This window comes from Streptopelia decaocto (assembly GCF_964273445.1).
Source record: "Streptopelia decaocto genome assembly, chromosome: 1".
Classification (NCBI taxonomy): domain Eukaryota; kingdom Metazoa; phylum Chordata; class Aves; order Columbiformes; family Columbidae; genus Streptopelia; species Streptopelia decaocto.
In genome coordinates, this window is record NC_138663.1 from 20,328,489 (window position 1) to 20,348,734 (window position 20,246).

Consider the following 20,246-nt stretch of genomic DNA (forward strand, 5'->3'; position numbering starts at 1 on the left):
AAGCTTTAAAGAATTAAAAAAAAAAATCTCAATTTAATAAAAGTAAATGATTAAAAAATGCATTTTTAACTTCTAAAGACTATTTTACACGAACAATTCCACTTGAAGTCAAACACCTGGAGAACAGAAAGAACACAGACAGCTACATTTTCAGTTCAATTAAAAAAGGTAACTGGGATGCAGTAATAATTTCCACATCATGATGCTTCACAGCATTTCAAGTTCTACACATATGGATCCATACACAGAATTCAGAAAGGAAGTTTTAATTATTTTCTAAGACACTCAGTGACCTGAAAACAAAACAACAGAAGACCTGCCAAAATCTCTAACATCACTGAAGAGACGTTCATATTACAAAACTGGGAAGCAGAAGAGTACTGCTTTCTGAATCTGATACATATGTGAAGTGACTGTTTTCCAGCTATTCTGACTGCTAAATGTGTTCAACTTTAACCAACCTAGATATATTTTAGCTGAGTTTTACTTTAACAAAATATTAGCATAAATTTATGCTTGTCTACAATCCTACTTAACTATGTCAAAAGTGAAAATGAAAGTTGCAACAGGTCTTCGAACTTAATCAACAATTCACTCTTAGTTCTGCTATTACCAAACAACGTGGGCAATAACGATCTGAATTCAAAACCTGTAAACTAGCATGTCTAATCTTAACTCTGCAAAAATCCCCATTTTCCTTAGTTATAAATGTCAAAAACATACTTGTTTTGCATCTTCTGAGGAACTTAAAATAAAATGTTTTACCTTACTAACTCATAGCACATTGAGAATGAGTTAAAAAAAAAAACCAAGCAATGGTATTAGGATAGTTTTGGTGACAGTATTTTTGTGAAACATTTAAGTAAAACAAAAGAAAAACCCACACCAGTTGGTTTGTTTTTTTTGGTTGGGTTTTTTTAATATCTCACAAATTAAAAAGGATTTGATAGTGCTTAATTTCAAATATAGGTCATATTACTTGATAATAAGGTGAAGGATTTACTCAGTCCTGAATAAGAGAAAGTTTTTACCACATGCTATGCTTTCCAGTTATTTTTTTACTCTGTATAAAAGAGATTTTCTGATTTTTTCTTGTAAGTAAAAAGTGTGTCACATACCTGTTGTGTGTTTCTTTGTGACTGTAAACTGGACTGCAGCCTTCTCAACAGAGGAACACCATTCCTAGACAGTCTTTTAAGCAACCAGTAACTGTGCACTCGTTCAACAAACTGCTTCTTCCGCTGAATGGCCACCTGATTCATAATCTTATTTAATCTAAAATATGGAAAAACTGATATTGTATTTTTCATAGCAAAGCATAAAATGTATTTGTCTATGGAAGTTAACCGTCAGATATATATGAAGGTATAATGTAACAACAGCAGTGATCACCATATTACTTATTTCTTTCAATGACACCTCTTTTAGCACAATTATTTCTGAGCAGTAGATGATAATCAAATACATCTGTTTGACACTATAGTTTTTACCAAATACATTAAAGTACTTTATAAAGCTAAAGGGTATTAATTTTTTCATGACCATCTCAAGAGCAATCCCAGATTAGGACTGAGAATAAAGCATCATGTGCATTTCAGAATTATCTTCCTATTAAAAATAAAATCAGAAATCAAGTTGTAAATCCCTACAAGTTTTCAGATAAGTTGTGACATCTTCACACATAATTAGTAGTTTATTTTAATGACAATATATCTTAACTTTTTACATAACAATGTACAACAAAAAGCTTGTATTACTCATCCACTAATATTATTTTTCATAAATAAAGCAAACAAAAATATAAAACAGAAGAACACTTATGATTTTACCCCACACATATGATGAAAATATTCACACAGAAAAGATGCAAGAGGATGATACAAACAGTTAAGCAAAATATCATGATTAAATAAACACTATTTTCTCCAAACTTGATTTTAACAGATGCAAATACTGTTTGCATATACTCTGTTTACAAATACTCTAGGAAAATGCTATATGAACATCGTATGCAACAACCTTGACTCTTATTTTTAAATAAAGACACATTAAAATGTCAAAGCCTCACATGACAGTATCCTCTCAAAACTTACACTAAAAAAAAATCTGTTCATTCTTCACTAAGTATATTACTACCCATAGCAAAACTCTACAACAGATAGTGGTAGGTCTATCAGAGATTCTCTAATCAAATTTAATACCAAAACAGGCAAAATTAAATTCAAGAAGTATCTGATTTTTAGAGTGATAGCACAAGGCATTTAAATAAAAATAATTAATATAAGCACACAAATATTTTTCTGCTTTCTCCCTTTTAATATTAGGGATAAAGCAGTTTCTCAGGTAAGTGATAAGAGAAGTAGTCAAAGACCTAAAAAAAAAAAAAAAGCAAAGTAAAATTTGGGTACAATCATTTTTATGAATAGCTGGGAAACCTGAATGATATTTTTCAGACAGACAGACAGACAAGTGAGTCTATCCTGAGTTCAGCAAAGGTGATCTATCCCTGGTGGTTTTTTCTGGGCTGCATAGAAGGTAAGGTACAACAGCTCTACTCAGTATTATGCTAACTAGCTACAGAGCTTTCAGTCATCACAAGGTAAAGGCAGAGCAAACACAGGTTTTCTTCAAAATATAGTACCACTGTGTCCTTCAGTTCTTCAGGGACATTATTTTTCATTTAATACACTAAGGTAAGTTAGGCATTCCTGAAAAGTTTTAGCTTAACTTAAAGCTTAGACAGTCTGCAGATGGATTTAGGACTGTCTTGTAAGTCTTTCACGGAAGGGCAGAAGCAGGCTCCACAAAGACTTATTCAGTGCACAACAGACCTTGATGTGACCATATTAAACTTCAAACACAACAGAATTACAATTAATTACAGAATGCAATCAAAATCAAATAAGTACTTTTATATTTCTCTTTTGGGAGCAGAATAACCTACTAAACTGAGTCAAAAAAAGCACAGCCAAATAGATACCTATTTGGAAAGATCAGAGAATCATAATTTAACGTGAAGAAAGGTGCTTCGGCTTTGTGCCCATCAGATGTGGCAAGACTAAGCAAACATCTTTAATTACAGCTTTAAGTACATTTGCCCAGTCACATAACAAAACATTCTATTCATAGATAATTATAATAGTAAAGTGCTAGAATAAACTTAGGAAAGATGTTCACAGAAGATATTCTCCAACTTTGAAAATACAAATAAACAGAAGGTAATCTGGAGTGCAGAAACTACCCAACAAGTGGTAGGAATCTTACTCCTCTTTGCCTTCCCTGCAAATAAAAACAACTACTGGTTGATCATATTTCATTTAGACACCAGCATTCAGCAGTGGCAACACACCACCAATCACACCTTAATTTCTCAAAATACAGCGGTCAGAGAATGTTCACACAGCAGTTATATACAGAGCCGCTACACTGTGATCTTATTAATATAATGATGCGACATCTGCTGTTAGACTCTTAAAAGTCCACTAACTACAGCACAGTTCTTTGATCATCTTTTTGCTTACTCAGACACTCCCAGGTAGGCTTTTACTGTCCCAAACAATTTTAATTTTGGCTGACAACACAACCATTCTGGAAAAAAGAGACACAATTTATCCACTGCTGTGATGCCAGAAGTAACACAGACTGAGTGCTGATTTTGAAGCTCCCACCCTTGACAGAGTGACCATATTGGGAAAGAGGTTCTCACTCACAGTGATACTTTCAGCTGCAGTGAAGCTAAACACAAGCATGAAATATGGCACAACGGGATGTGCGAGCCTTGAACAAGATCCTTTCTGCTACCTGAACCTGAACTATATTTGTAGATACTGAAAATTAATTTTCAAACTAGAATCTTGAAATTCTTTGAGGTCTGAAAGGAGTTTGCTGCACTTGACCCCTTTTTTTCCCCCAAGAGAGATGTAATTAAAAAAAAAAAAAATATTGAAAAGTAAAAACAAACAAAAAACTAAAACACTATACATTTCAGGCAGGTAAGACAGAGCAGTTTGAAGACTTCATAGTTTTGAAATCCAGGATACGACTTGCACAAGACAGGATCAACAGCTACAACTATACTGATAAATCCCCCACGCAGAGGCAAGACTTACAGAACTTAACACACCTCCCATGCCTACATAAAACACCTCAGCAAAGGCATTTTTTTGCCAAGTTATCTGCCTACCCTAGGACTTTTTCCAAGTATGAGAACATCAGGAATAACATCTTTCTGTAGTATTTTATTTTTTAAATGTCAAGTCAAACACAGCAAATATTGTGAGAAAATAGTCAGATATCTAGAACGCACATTAAACACCAGTGTATCAATTGAACTTGTGCCTTCTGTTCAGAAAAAAACCACACCTATCTTGCTGCAATTAGCAATCTCATTACATAACAATTTTTATATCTCTATTAAGACTGACAAGTAAGTGCAAGACTACTATTGAAGACAGCTCACAAAGAAGAGAAGGTAGGAACATACATCTGGAAGATTCTACCAGAGTTATGGTCTCCCCTATCACAACGACTTTAGACACAACGGGGAATAAAAAGCCACAACTATAGCGACTACAGAAAGCAAGGAAGAAGACAAAAGTGTCCTTGCTGTCTAGGTTTCACGTGAAACAGGGAATTTGTTATGACAAAATTCCTGAGGAGTATCCTGAAACGGACCACGTTAAGTGCGAAACACACTTCGCTCAAAGCATTTAAATAATTAAGACAATTAAGCTAAACCCAGAGCAGAACAGCTCTTACACTGTAACTTGCTGCAGCCTGAACCACTGTTCTGAGACCTTAAGAACAGCTCAGTGTGGCTCGCAGTATCTTGTTTTTCCCTCAACTTATCAGTTATTTAAAATGAAACACATTATAAGATTTGAAAACGTGGCTGTGTTCCCATGAAATTCAGTGGCTGCTGTTATATAATTAGTTCTATTAAAGCAGCATTAGGTTTCACGCTGATGACTACTGCAGCCTCTTGATGTTTTGGCACCATTAACCATATTCCCTCTTGTTTTTTTCCTTTTTTTGGGCTACATTCCAAGACTATGCAGATGTCAAAACATTTTTCAGAACTGTTTTATTCGTGCCACAGGCAACTGAGAAAACTAGTACTACTGCCCTTCCTACTGGCATCTGACTGTAGAACACTGCACCATGCACTACAACCATGATACGGAGGTATCATATAATTCCCTGCTCGTCTTTAAAAAGGGAAAGGTCCCTTTTTAACTGAACCTTTTGAATAGCACTTGCAGTTCCCAGCCTGAAACCACAGTTTAGGCTGAAGTGTAAATTATGGCATTAAAAATATGCTGCATTTAAAAAAGCAACAGAATGATGATGAAATTGGTTTGTTTTGAAAGGGTGAGACAGACTCAATTTAATTTCAAATGAAAGTCAATATACAACAGCTTTAGTGAGAAACTGCAATTTATCAGGTGCTCTATACTAACCCTCTCCTCATACAGAGACATTTGATGGATAATCTGCCCTACAAAAGGTGATATTCTTAAAGCACCGCTCAAAGCGTTCGCAGAAAGCTTAGTGTTACTAAGTCCTGTGTTTCCTCATCTTTTAGATAAATGCATAAAATAATTTTCATCAACATAAGAGATGTGCTCTTGTCACATTAGCAATCTTACAGTTTCCTTCTCCTACTCATGACTGCCTTCCTCTCCTGGTTTCAGTTACAGATCACTGTGGCAACTATGGTAACCAGATTAAAAAAAAAAAAAGTGAAAACAGTATTTTTGGTGACTAACTATGCGGCAGTTTAACTTAAAAAAAGCCAACAAAAGATAATCAGCCATTTTTCTGTTAATCATCACTAACCGCTCCACAGACCATAAATGTTTTTTAACTCCACAGATATTATTTTACTGTTATAAAGACTTCTATAGCATCTCTCCATTCTCTTTTCAAAATATGAACTGGAAAGATAATTTCCTTATGTAAATATGTGATTTTGCCAGTATTATTAGTATAGTAACTTGGGCAGAAGGAACTTCATATGAAAATCTGTAAGATTAAGTAAGATCAAATACCCACTAAAGAATCAATTTTAAACATGAATTTAAACTAGTATTTGAATTACTATACTTGTCCTGAAGCTCCAGTTGCATTAATTTGTTATTTTGCATCTTCCTCTATCCAACATAGCTGTATTAAATGTACATGCAAAAGACTAGCAAAACTAAATGATACTCTAAAATTTTATTTACTATCACTAAAATACCAAAAACAATCAAACGATGTTCCACCTTACTGAGCAAATAAAATACCCCTATTTTCCAACACAAAGATTGCACATGTATTTCTAAAACCTGTCAGAACAAAACAAAATCTAAATGGAATAAATTGTAACAAAGTAAACTGAGTTTCAAGAACATTTGAATTTTCAAGTCTTGCTCAGCAAAGACACAAATATTACCTACAAACAATTGTAGTAATTCCACTAACTGGAAAAGAATTAGCAGAAAAAAAGAATAAAAACCTATGAAAGCATCTATTCTGAGAACTGGAATTAATTCTGGGGCCTTGCCAACTACCCAAACAACTCTTCCCACACTGAACCTTTGGCAGCAGCTGCCTATCAAACAGTGTTTGTAAAACTCACCTTTTAAAACAAAACAAAACAGAACAACAGTGTAGATAGTTTTGTTGCTCTGCCTGTATTTATCTCCGCCTTCAAAATTTCAACTTACTGTATTATTTAACTAAAAAAACCCCAAACCAACCCTTTTGATCAGCTTTAAAGATAACACAGGAGGTAGATTAATAACTATGTAAAAATCGGAGTCCATTTGTATTTATTTCCTTTTGAAAAAGGATAAGGATAAAATTTCTTTTATAACTAACAGAAGTCAGCTATGTACCAAACAGCACATACAACAAATCCTGAAAAGACTAACAATTATTTCTGTGCCACACAAGTCTGCAGAATTCCCCTGTGACAAATACACACTTTCCTAATTATAACTACTCTCCAGCTTTTGTTTTGAAGATTTTGAACAAACAGGAATGTCCCATTCGCAAATAACTTCCCTTAGTAGTCTAACGCAGTGTTCAATCACCTTCAGAGTTATTCATTTTTGTCTGTATGTTTTAAAATTCTAGCTATTGAATTTGTCCTTCTCTGCTAGGTTGAGAATCTAACTGTGCGTATTTTATCTACAGATGCATCTTCCTTTCTTGGACAGAAAAGCAGAACATTGAACTTAACAGTTAAGTAAACAGTCAATTCTCCGTTAGTTGTAACAGGTTACTTTGTTCCTACTTAACATTCAAGTTTGTGATCTTCCAAAACTCTGGATAAGAAAAAAATTAAAAAAACAACCAAAAAACTCTACCCCGTCACACTGAAAAACCTCCCTAGTCTTCTCAGAAAAATCACATGCATAGATGTATTTCTACCACTTCCTATACAGAATACTGAGTCATGACTTTTCCTTCAAATTACTGAAAATATTATTCTGTGCTTTTTTTTTTTGGTAGTAGTCATAACCATAACAAACATGATTTTGAAATATAATCTCAAAAGGCTAAATTAACATCACCCAAAGTATAATTCAAAAACCGCCTTTTTATCTATAATAAAAGAAATCTCAGCCTTTATCTACTAATTTTTGTGCCTTCTGTAACTTTACTATTGAATCAAAAACTGCCTGGAGACAGTTCTTCAGACAAGGTGTTCTGAAAATCACATTCTTGTATGGCACTTACAAGATGCAACATTCTCTAACTGCCACCAAAATATCTAATGAAAGTTCACGTAACTGGTGAAATTCATAAGTACTGAAAATTAAAAACACGTGGATTTTGAGCTTCATAACTGCATTGTTGCATATATAGTCATTGTGGACGAAAACCCTTAGAGGACACACAGAATACTAATAATGCACCTTACAGAGATACTTAACATATTAATATATGTTTTGAGCTTCTTTGTACCATGCAAAACAACCAGAATACAGGAAAAAAAATAGATGTACAACATACTCCTATATTAATTTCATTAAAAGGGCATATTTAAATAAGAGACAACACTGCTATCCTCTGGATTTTTAGCAGGGGGGAATCACCCTTTGGATATCAATCAACTTGTGGTTTTGTGTGTGTGTTTTTTTTTTTTTTTTCTCTTTTTACACCAGACATACGTGTGTCTTCTCCATTATTTTTACTTAAAATCAAAATCTACTTTTACAACCTATTAAGTCAATCACACTTTCTCCAATACACTAATTAATTCTTATTTCATAACCCAACCAGAATCAAGACAACGTGGTTTGAAAATAAAGCTCTAAAGTGACTTTTACGTTTTCTTCCCCAAATACCACTAAGGTAAAGCTAGTGAACACTGCAGTAGTTCTTTTCTTGATTTAGGCTTTTTTAAAAATTAAGCATAGAGGTTAAGATGACATCAGTAGTAGTTTCCACATGTATCATAAAGGTTTCAAGCTCAATCAGTCTTACAAGAAACAGCAATGGATGATGACTGCTGGCATCCTCTCCCACTTTACCTAAGTGATTCCATCATCTAATTATTAGATACAACCATAAGGCATACCGACATCATGCTGTCCTGTAATTAAGTATTTCCACATTATTTTGTGAAAGTATACATACATGTATATTCAAGGATAAACAGTTAACAGACATTAGCCTGGATTTATTCAGCCTTCAGTCTTTTGTAACACAGGTTCTAGTAGTATTTTTCAATAGCTTTTTTATGTTGAATTTTAAGCAGCATTTCTTATTTTTTTGCCCCACTTAAAATTTTTCTGAAGGTATTAAAAAAAACCCCCACACCCGGTACCCTAAACATTAAACCAAACCCTCCAAAAAAACCCTACAAGCCACATATATGATTAAGAAGTATCATCTGTGAATGCTAAGTGTCAATGGCCTTAGTAAATGTTCCTTTCTGCTGATACTGTGTTTCATCACTTCCTGTTAATTTCTTTTTCTGGTCCATACTTCATTTTTGAGGTAATCACGATGCCTGTGTCAAGATATCAAGACTACATTTAATTATTGGTAAAAAAGTTGAGAATAGTTCAATTAGATAAATTATAAAACAAAAGGAAATACCAGTTCTGCCTTGAGACAAAAAGTACCAGAAATCCAGTTTTACTACCAGAAGCGATATGCTTTCTAATAAAAGCAAAGGTCAACATAGAAAAATCGATTAATGTGCAGCACATAAATGTTGATTTCTAAAGACAGCTGAAAAAAATTTTTAAGAGTCTCATCAATTTTTACTCTCAGTTATCTGCCAACTACTACTTGTGTACTTTCACAAGGATCTTTTATTCTCTCTCAATAATATGATGCAACAGAACCGATGCATTTAACACAGAAAACAAGTATAACGCCTCATTCCTACTTATTATGCAAGCGGGACTGTTTTTTATTATTTTTCGCTCTCTGTACAAGTATTGCATTTCAAATGCTTTTTAGTTTCAGACACTACAAATATATAATGTAGAAACCAAAACTGTAGGAGAAAGCAAATATTTATATGCTTTAAAATATCTGCTTCCGCTTTAGAGTGCAGTACTTGCACGAATGGTATTTTAATACAGCAGATTATACTATATCCAAGTATTTTGAATATTGAAGATTAAATGTTTTACATTACATTCAATTTCCCCAAGTATATAGCCACAATGCCCTACTTTGACATTTTTAAAGAACATGAATATTGACACTGGCTTTTCTTTCACAAAGCAATCACATTTTAAATGCCTCTTCTGACACACAAGATCAAGAGACTACACCAAAACAATGTTGTTTGTACTAAAGAATCAAGCACTCAAAAGGGAGAGAAACCAGACAGTTTTCACAGTTAACACTGCAACTTTTCTTCCCTGTGTATCCATCCTATTCACTGGGTAAGTCAGCTGTTACAAAGGATGATGAGTGGCAATAGGAGAAAAAAATAATCCACAAGAAATAGTGCACAGAGCCTTAGTACAAGATAACCAACACAGACAATAAGCTAGATTTATATTGTCAAGTCAGTCCTAAAAGTTAGATTTCCTAACTTGGAAACTCTGGACCTGCAATCTATATAAAACACTTTCAGTATTTGATTAGTAAAACAAGTATTCATTCATCTACTAAACAAAAGTCAACCATCACACACCACTGGTAGACTATGAACACTGCAAGAACAAATTTGCCTCTTTCTTCAGACAACCTAGCTGGCGGCAGTGGGAGGCCACTTCTCTGACTACTGTTTCCCAACAGGTGCAAGTACTGTTGGTCTCTCCCAGACAGGTTTACAGTTTGACAGAGTGTCCTGTCCCACTTGTACCCCTCTAACACGGCTGCTCCCACACATCTCAGAAACATGTGACTTTCAGACTAGGATAATTTCTGCCTTTCCAAAAGAAAAAAACAACAAAGAGGCTGATGAATGCAAGCAGTACAACATAAGCAACGATCTTCAAAAGTTTTATATTAAAAAAAACCGCCAGAACGCCTGATGCAAATCATATATGCATAAGAGGTTCTTTGGTGGTCCCATATAGTATCCTATATGCTAAGCAACTTAGAAGTCAGCACTGAAGTTCCCTTCAGGCTCTCACATGACCTGCTGAACCTCTGGAAGTGGGTACTGACTTTCTAAAAAACCTAAGCAACAGCATAGATGCCCACCATTTAAAAAAAAAAAAAAAAAAAAGTAAAATAAAAGACAGGAAGCAATCATTAATCTCCTATCAATGGCTAAAAACTTTTGATCCTACACTCCTTAATCAGTAGTTTACAGAGGCCATATAACTAGATAACAAACGACCTACAGAATGACACTATCTATGTAATTTAACAGCAAAAAGCTTAAGAGTATGACATCTGCGTAAGAAACTGTGAAAACTGCAAGGTGTACAGCCCTCAAAGTCATTCAAGGCAGTCGCGTAAAAACCTGATCTACAGATAAACTGATACAGAAATTGATGAGCTACAGAAAGTTGTGTAGAAATTATGAAGTATGTTTTTCTACACCAGTCTTTAAACATATTGTGAATATTTGCATAGGTGTTTTGGAAAACAGAATTATTACAAATGGTATTATTAAAATGCCAGGTCTTTCCTACACACTCACTATCCAGGTAAGGAAACCACATAAACCTGCTACCATAAACTAAAGATAAATGGCAAGACATTTCTCCTAAAGCTTCAGCGCGTGTGCTCAGAGGCTACATCCACCAAGTATTTTCCTCCTCACTATAACCTTCATATTTGTATACTTCTCTGGCTACTCACTCTGAAGAACCAGCTACATGCCCAGGAGACATACAGTTCCTTATTAATGATTAAGAAAGTATACCAAATCAAACATCTCCACATGTGCCTCAATTTCCAGAATGTTGTAAACATATATTTCTTCTCTGATAATTCAGCTCAACTGCTCTTCCCCGAGATGTCTGGAAAGGCAGTTCCAAGAGAAAAAGCATTAAAAAACAGTTTAGAGAAAACGGATCATTTAGATGAAGACTGCTGTGAAAATATCTACATCATTCATTATTAGTCTATGGGTATGTTTTTAACTCACATACATACACAAGAGTTTTCTAAAGCAAAAAGAAAAAAAAATAGACAAAAAAGAATAGCCAAAGAAAATTAGACAACTGAGATTTCAGTCTGCAGTATAACCACTTTTCTTTTTAATTTACCCATTTCTGTTTTGCTTTCAATTCAGCTATTAGCTTTCCAGGACCAAGCACGTTCACATTACAAAGACTACTTAAGCAAGAGTCTCCTTCAGCTGAAGGCAAGCCATTTGTAATACAGCTGAACTTTAAAATAGTTTTAAACTGTGTCCAGTTTCTACATTTGTGACACAGAATTTGGAACTCATGTTCTTTCTTAATTTGTCTTAAAAAAACAAATATACTACATCGCCAATCAGGATTGTCCTAATTAAGACAAAGCCAAATACTTTTATATAACTCTTCCCTCCCACAAACAGCAGTACCTGTTTAAACAATGGTACTAGTTGCTTACTGTCAACTTATGCTTTTCTACAATGCATCACTAAACAGAAATACCATTTTACCAAGCAAAACATAATGGAGAACAAAGCAATCGATCTGATGTTTGTAAACACCACACAGGAGCTAAATGCTGTTTGTCAGTCAACAAGTAGCTACTTGTATTAACACAGCTTACTGCAGAAAAGGACTGCAGTCTCAAATCATGTATTTATTTAGATTAATTCAACCAGCCTGAATTGTCCACTATCTGAGACTTGGGAGTGAGCTTTTAAAAAAGCAGCAGTTATTTGCATTATTTTAAGAGCCCTCACTGTCACAGCACAATGAACTTGCACGTGGAAGTGATGCCTGTTTCGAGAATTTTTCTAAACTACTGTTCTTAAATCAGTAAGAATTTCATTCAAGGGGATAGCAAACACTGATGTTGTAAATGTCAGAAACAAAACCAATACTCAATAAAGACAAACTTGGTACTAGTCCCAATAGTCCAATTTTGCATTTCTCAGCCTAGTACACTATGTCTCAAATGTTCAGCAAAGCCAAAACTGTATTTTTCTACCTCAGAACTTTCTGTCATTACTCAAATTCCAGAAATAAATTATCTCCACTATTGAAATGCACTATAACTCAGTTTAACTGAAAGAAATCTGAAAAGATGCTACTGTTAAGATACAGCTAAGATAACTGAAGTCCATGCTGATTTTTTTAACTCCTGGAGATTACAGGTCTTCATTTTGCTCCAATTTTGCTATTACTTATGAAAACATCACTTGAAACGTCCCCGCTTTTTGATGCATCACTTCACTAGCCTCACCAGATCTAGGGCCACCTGCCAGCCCCTCTGATCACTACAGTTAAAATACAAAAATATGGCATGTTAAATCTAAATAGCAATATCAGTTCGTGCTTTATATTTGCACTCACATAGCAAAACCTCCTGCAAGAACTGCAAAAGACGTTAATATAAAACTCAGCTTAAATAGAAATTCTTACAAAGTATAAATTTGTAAGCAAAAACAACATTAGAACTAAAACTCTTTGCCACATGCATTAATTCATTTTTGTTCAAACATAAATCTTTCACTAAAGTTATAGGATAGATATTTGACAGCATCACTGAATCGGAGGGCACATTAATTTCAAGTTCCACGACCGATAATACTTTAACCAACTACCTAAACATCATGTACTTGCTAACTTTTCTAAAAAAAGTCTGCAAGATAGCAAACTGATGATCCAGGCCTTCATAAATACTATTGCATTTGCAAATGAAAACCACAAATTTAAGAAAAAAAATGCCTGAAAAGATACTCTGCCCCACAGAGAAAACACTTCCTGGAAGGTTTCTTTGTACTACTTACATAGATCTTACAGTACAAGTTTATACTTAATTTAGATGAGATGAGCAAGATTCAAGTCTTACATTTGCAAATGCAATTTTTCAGTTTGGGCCTCTTAAAATTAGGAAAAGAAGTTCAGATCCTCAAATTATGAATATAGCTAACTTTGAGCTTGGCTGTTTTTTTAATATGAAGGTCAACCACATATGCAATTCTGAATTCAGTGGTTAATCCTCCAAAGTACAGCAAATGATGACTGAGCACACAGCATGATTTGGTCTGACAACAACAAAAAACAATACAAAACAAACCCAAACACAACTGAAAAAATAAAGTTCCTGAGGACAAGACAGACCACTTGACCATCTACTAATTTCTCTGGGGAAGTTAATGTATTTGTAATGCAATTTCATAAAAGTACAATGTACATGATTTGTATTAATCCTCCAAGTATGCCCTTTAAGGAAAGCATATTAAAAATGCACCAAAACTTAAAGTCAGCATCTAAAAGCATTGGTTTACTATTAAACAGATAATTAAGTAAAGGTTTCTCTCACTTGGAGGGTTTGCTTACCTCTGGGGGGGAATATAAGGAGCAGATACTGTTGGCATAACTGTACAGGGTTCAACCACTGTTTTCTTGGCCTTTTTTGTCTTTTTTCTGACTTTTGATGAAGACCTAGCAGTTCTGACTGATCCCTCCTTTCTACAAACACCATTTTTTATTTCAGCTTCTCCATAAATATTTAGAGGTCTCCGTGTGCAACCTGGTGGCGTATGTACATCGCAATAGGCAGTCTTTTTTACAGAGAAGGTTGTCCCACTGCCAGTTAGTTCTTTCACAGGTTCCATTTTCATATATAGACCGGCTTTTTGAGCACACGTCACATGGAATGCAGTATAGCAGTTTGCTTTGTGGCACTGGATGCAGGCACCAACACCTTTCTGTTTACAGAGGTAGCATGTTAACTTCCATCTGGCTGGGGGAATGTTCCTGACACCATCAATTGGCTCAATAAAAACTGTATTGGCAAATCCAACTTCCGGAATCCACAAAGCACACACAACGTGCCCCCAACGATCATCATCAGTCTTTTTAAAGGCACCTCCCTTGTTTGGGCACAGCACACAGTCTACAGGCCGAGAACGGGACTGCAGACAGTGTCTGCAGAGCCACTGGCCCTCAGGTATATATGGCACCCCATAGCATTCCTGATGTACTGCTAAGTTACACATATCACAAAACAGGATTACATTGCTGTTCTGACATTCACCATCCATGCATATACAACACACCGCATCTTCATCAATTAAAGACTGATGATCACCCTGTTTTTGGTTCTCACAGTAAGACTCTTTTTCAAACCTATCCATAAGGAATTCGAACATATTTTGTGAAACGACTGACACTCCATCACTTTTACGCTTCTCATTTATTATTTCTAACCACGCATAATCTTCTTCATCCATGTCATATTCAACTTCATTATCAAGTTCTTCTGCTGACTTCTCAATGAATTTGTAATAACCTGGAGGTCTCCGAGGAGCCGAAGGGGGACTGTATTCAACAATCCGTACTTTTGGTTCTGGAAGAGGAGCTGTTGTAGCAGGTGTACCATGTGAGCTCGGAAGAGCTTCATTTTTCTTTTTCACTTTGTTATTTTTATGCCGTTTGCTTCTTAGACAAATTGGTGGTCTTTCACTATTTTCTTTATTGCTGTTGCATTCACTCATTTCCTGGGCTGTAAGATCATCTTCTAATATAATCTCTAAAGGATCAAATATACTGATCCTATGCAAGCGACCTTCAATTTCTATTTCAACCATTCTTTGAGCTTGAGCGTACGTCAAGGTTTCTCGTGTGGGGGAGTGCTTAATACTGCACGGGGAAGAAGAATGCCTTGCTGCCGATACTCGATGACATCTTCCTTTTCTCCTCATTTGGTAATGTTTACCTAAAATTAGAACAACAGTTAATACTATGAACTCCAAATATTCATATTATTAGTTTTATGATAGCAAGAAAAAAACTTCCAATTCTATAGGCCTCAACCTATCTGCTCAAATGAAAATAAAAAGCCAGTCACTCTTACTTCATAGGACTGCACACTTTGTTTTGTACAAATGTAACTTAATGATAAATAGATCTCCTAAATAACAGCTTCTCTTAGTAAACACAAAAATCCTTGACACAAAAATCCTACAGAAGAGCTATATGTATGACCTCTGCATGAGAAAAAACACTTCAGAAGTGCCACAGGAAAAAAAAAGATACACCTCTTACACTGGAAGAAAACCTTTAACACAGTATTTCCTAATACATTAAAGGTGCCTGCAGTTTGTACATTTTTTTCAACAGCCACAGTTTCTTTCCTCCAGATCTCAAAAGAACTAACAAAATCATGAAGGAGAAATAAGTTTTCCCCACAATGTTTTCCAGTGTAATTTGAAATAATCCTGTTAAAAACTCAATTACTACACCTACAATTTAAGGCAGAAAACTACACATACTTCCATCTTTGGCAAGTGTGCAGTTTGACAGCCCTTTACTTTTTTACTTTTCTCAATTCTTAGCAAGTCTATTATTCTTTACAAAATGATAAGAACGTAATTGAACCTGCAGTGCTCAATATGTCACAGTATGAACTGCAACTACAAAATATTCCACCTGTAAAGCAGATGTGACTTAGAGTGAAAACTTGCTCCCTGCATGTAACTGTGCATGTATGCACACCCTTCTCTCTCAACAGATTATTCAAGAGTGATTCTCAGAGTAACTGGGATAGATAAAAATCTCCCTGTCTTTAAATCCAATCCCAAGCTCTTTATCATAATTTTCAAGTTTAACACTTACTGGAAATAGATCATTCCACATACTGCACAAAATGATAGCTCCATCTGCACCCCACCATGAAGCACCATGACCAGGACAAGCATGCATTTTGTTGAAAGAATTTCTAAGTAAAAGCTTCCACACTTATACCTTTTTAACACTTTTAATTTTTTTTTTTTCCTATGAGGGCTGAAAATATTATAAAACCAACCTATAAGGTCAAGTTTAAAAGTTCTATCCCCGTTCTTCCTAATAAATAATTCATAAACAGCAACATTCTGCCTCAGCTACAGAAAAAACTCTTGATCTTTAATCACTGGCTTCAAGTATTATTAGGGCCTCACCATTTAAATTCTGACCAACCAAAAATTCTGCACTTCAAGTCAGTGTTGTTTATTAGCTAAAATAATACAACTAGTGTTAGCATGTATTGCCAAAATAGCAGAGAAACACAGAGGTGAAAACACAATTACTGTTCAAGACTAGTATATCTATTTCAGGAATAGCAAGGACTGGAACAATAACAAACTCCTCCATGTAGCCTGCCTTTTGCTTAGTCTATGATGCCTATCTCTAAAGGTGCACCTTCAAAGTACTAAAGGAACTCCTTTTACACGAAGACTAAATAATTTAAGCAGCTAGCATTCAAACTAGCTCTTGAGAAGGTCTGCTCTATCTGCTCTCACAAACTGACCTTGTTTTCCCAGAAAAAATAAGAAGACTAATCTAAGCTGTTTTATAATTCATGTGAGAATTGTGTTGCTCATAGATCTTATATACAAATAATCCTTAACTCTTATTACTTGTTTTTATAGCACAAGCACAAAATCGGACAACAGTAAGTTTTTAATCATAACAGACCTCTGATCTGCTCTATATAAACAACAGATGAATAAAAAAGGCTTCACCACTTCAAACAAGTTCGGAAGAAATATTTAGTAAATTAATTCTGTAAAACAACATGGGAATAAATAATACTGATTTATTAACTGTAAAAAAAGTTTAAACCACTAATACTGCTACAGAAGGTCCAATAACCAAAAACAAAGACATACTAATAATTCAGCTGAAATTAAAAGTTAGTTCCCAGTTTCACAATAGACTTTACAATTTGGAGGCCAAAGATAACACGATTGCCCCTGATTTCAGTTTATTATTGTGAATAGTGGGCAATTCTTCAGCTAAAACACACCGATGTGTCAATGTACGGCAACCTACTACAGATGAGAATGGTTTCGTGGTTTTTATATATTTGTCTTTAATTTAGTCACTAATCAAGAAAAACAGATCATTTGAATTATGTTTACCTCACTGTTCTTTACTTCTGTCTAGATGTAAAAGTCTGTATCTTTTTTAAAATGTCCCTTCCTACATCTTGGCTGGTTGTGTACCTGTTCATAGTGGCTCATCAGGATAGTGACTATTTTGAACAAAATACTGGGGGACGGATGAGAGGCAGCCTTCAGAAATGAAAAAATAGTGTAACTTGTATACAATCCACTACCTAACTTAACCAAGTATTACAGAAAAAAAAACCCAAACACCACCACATTAATGCTAAGTTTCCAAGCTCTCTATCCTTCCCCATTCCTGAGATTCTTAAGCATGGCTGAAAGCAGTCAGAACAGGAAGAAAACATATAGAAGCACAAGCATTCTTGCTTTAAGATTTAGGACTGCTATCATAAAAGTCAAATAAACTGCATGAACCAGAATGATAAAAACAAATTGAGCTAAAATCTAGGCACCTTCTCTGTAATACTCAACTGTAAATAAAGCTTACTTAGGAAGAAAATTACTGTCACAGTTAAACACAGAATGGACATGCTACAAACAAATGCAATGAACACAGAATTGTAACAGGTAGCACTGAGGCCAAACTTCATAGAAACCTAGTGTGAATAACTCAAATGCTCCAGAAGCCAAAGCAATGTTTTGTTTCTCCAAAATTCTTCTGTTTGCAAGTGTCCTATAAATATTCTGGAGGAAGATCAGATTCCTGCATAGCAAATTCATGCCTGGCAATTGGTTTGCTCTTCCTAGTTAATTATCACACATCTTTCTTCCCTCCCCCCGCATAGTACCCTGTAGATCCACAGGAATGAAAGCCATGGACCTAAGTTTGAAAAAGAGTAAACTAAGACAGTTTCCATTCAATACTAACACCACACTAACAGCAAAACAGAATTACTTTAAGGCACTTCTGTTAGCACTTTTCTGCCTCTTACAACAACTCAAAGACTGCAGTAGATGAAACAAGAAAGTTACCCACAATTTTGCTTTCCTGGAATTACACCAGCTGCTGCTGGGGAAGAAAGTTACCAGCAGACACTCTGCTTCACCGCCACCCAAGTACAGGAAGACAGCTGTTTGTGTGGAATGCACGGTATGAGGGGAAAAAATACTTTTAAATCAAAGTGTACAATAGCTAAAGCGAACAGGAAAAGTATAAGGTATACTTTTTGATTACAAATTCCTTTTACAATCTCTGTCCTAGTTACCTTCCTCCTCTTCAAATAAATTGCCTTTGGTCCCTGGATCCCTTGCTCAATGGAAAAGGGAATTTCCATTCTCAATGGACACTTTCATGCAGACCATTAAAAAGAGAAAGACACAGGAATGCTCTTTAGTCCTAGACAATGAGAGTAAGCAAACAGCGCTTACGCGCATACGGGCCGGATATCCCCCACAACTTCAGCTGTGGAGCAAAAGCAATGTCCTCAGGGGAATGCGAAGAACCGGTGTTCACGTACCCCACTGAACTGGCCCGGGCACGGCCAACCGACGCGGGATCGCCACAGCCGCTCTGCCCCCGAGCGGGAGGAAACCGCCGCCGGCAGCGGCTGCGCTGCCCCGGGACAGCACAGTCACCCCAGCTACCGGCCCTGCTCCCGCCGCCCAGCTCGGGGCTGCCCACGGGCCCGCCCTCGCCGGTCCTGCGCGAACACTTCCTGCCCACGCCCAGGAGCCTCCAGCGTGCACACACCCCTCCGCGCCGATGGTTCCTGCCCGGCCCCGGCATTCCCCCCTCCCGGCCCCCGGGACGATGGTTCCTGCCCAGGCCCATCATCTCCAGCCCTTCCCAACAGTCACCTCCCTCCCCACCGCGAAAATACTCGGCCCACAAATATGGCGGCTGACAAAACAGCTCGAGCGGCGCCCTCCCCCAGACCGCCGCGCTCGGCTCCCCCCCGCCCGCCTCTCCCCTCCGCGCCCTCCCCCGCTGCCGTGCCCAGCCCGCCCTACCCTTCCCCCAGCCGGTGTCCGTCTCGCCGCGGCGGGACCCGCCGGCTCCCGTCCCCGCAGCCCCCAACCGCCGGCCGCCGCCGCCCGCCCGGCTTCACTCACGCTGTGGGAGCCGCCGAAGCGCGGCTGACAGACCTCCCGCTCCGCCTCTGCGGCCGACGCTGCGGCCGGTTTAATGGCGGAGGTCCCGCCGGGGCTGCCGCCTGGCCCCGCGTCCGGCAGCCGCGGGCGGACGAGCGGGCGCTGAGAGGGCCGCGCTGCCCGCGACAGCGACCCGGCGCTGGGTGCGGGGCTGCTGGTGCAGCCGGGCGCGGCGCATTCGTGAGGCGCGACGCGGCTCGTCGTCCGGCTGCGGGCTCGGCGCTCAGCTCCCGGGGCTGAGAAGCTCCCCTCCCCCCACGGCACAAACAATGCGGCTTCACCACAGCGCTGCGCCGACAGGGGGGAGGAGAAGGAGGGCGGGAGGGACGGGACGTGAGGGCGCCAGGCACCGCCCAGCCCCGCCGCCGCCGCGGGGCGGGGCCTGCGCCGCCGCTTCCCCCGCCCCCGACCTCGGGTGGCGGAGGCCCGCGCGGGACTGGCCGCAGCCGGCACGGGGCGCTCCGGCGGGTAGGGCCGGGGCGGGGCGCGCCTCGCGGGACAGGGCGGGAACGCGCCGCTCCGGCCCCTGCCTTCCCGCCCTCAGCCGGCCGGGCCCGGCCACAGACAGGCCCCGAGCCGCGCCGCCCCCAGCCAGAACGGCCACACGTCCCAGCGTGGGGAGAACGAAACGGTGGGGGGGGGGGGAAGGAATGCGGCTTGTTACAAAACCAAGGCTCGAAAC

At 37.9% G+C, this 20,246-nt stretch overlaps 1 protein-coding gene across 5 annotated transcripts in view; it reads right to left on the reverse strand.

Annotated features, from left to right (window-relative positions):
- BRD1 (bromodomain containing 1) overlaps nucleotides 1-19,941 on the reverse strand; it is a 60,232-nt gene extending 40,291 nt beyond the window's left edge. Inside the window, exons 1-4 of one of the 5 annotated variants that reach the window (XM_082076154.1) lie at nucleotides 19,526-19,931; nucleotides 18,679-18,759; nucleotides 13,920-15,300; nucleotides 1,119-1,275 (exon numbers count right to left, since the gene is read on the reverse strand). In XM_082076154.1, the coding sequence (XP_081932280.1) occupies nucleotides 1,119-1,275; nucleotides 13,920-15,286 (1,524 nt within the window). In that variant the 5' untranslated portion in view covers nucleotides 15,287-15,300; nucleotides 18,679-18,759; nucleotides 19,526-19,931. Of the gene's footprint in view, nucleotides 1-1,118; nucleotides 1,276-13,919; nucleotides 15,301-18,678; nucleotides 18,760-18,930; nucleotides 19,049-19,525 lie in introns of those variants that run through there. The other 4 variants (XM_082076155.1, XM_082076153.1, XM_082076156.1 and 1 more) reach the window with 4 other exon arrangements.
- Nucleotides 19,942-20,246: the final 305 nt, after the last annotated feature.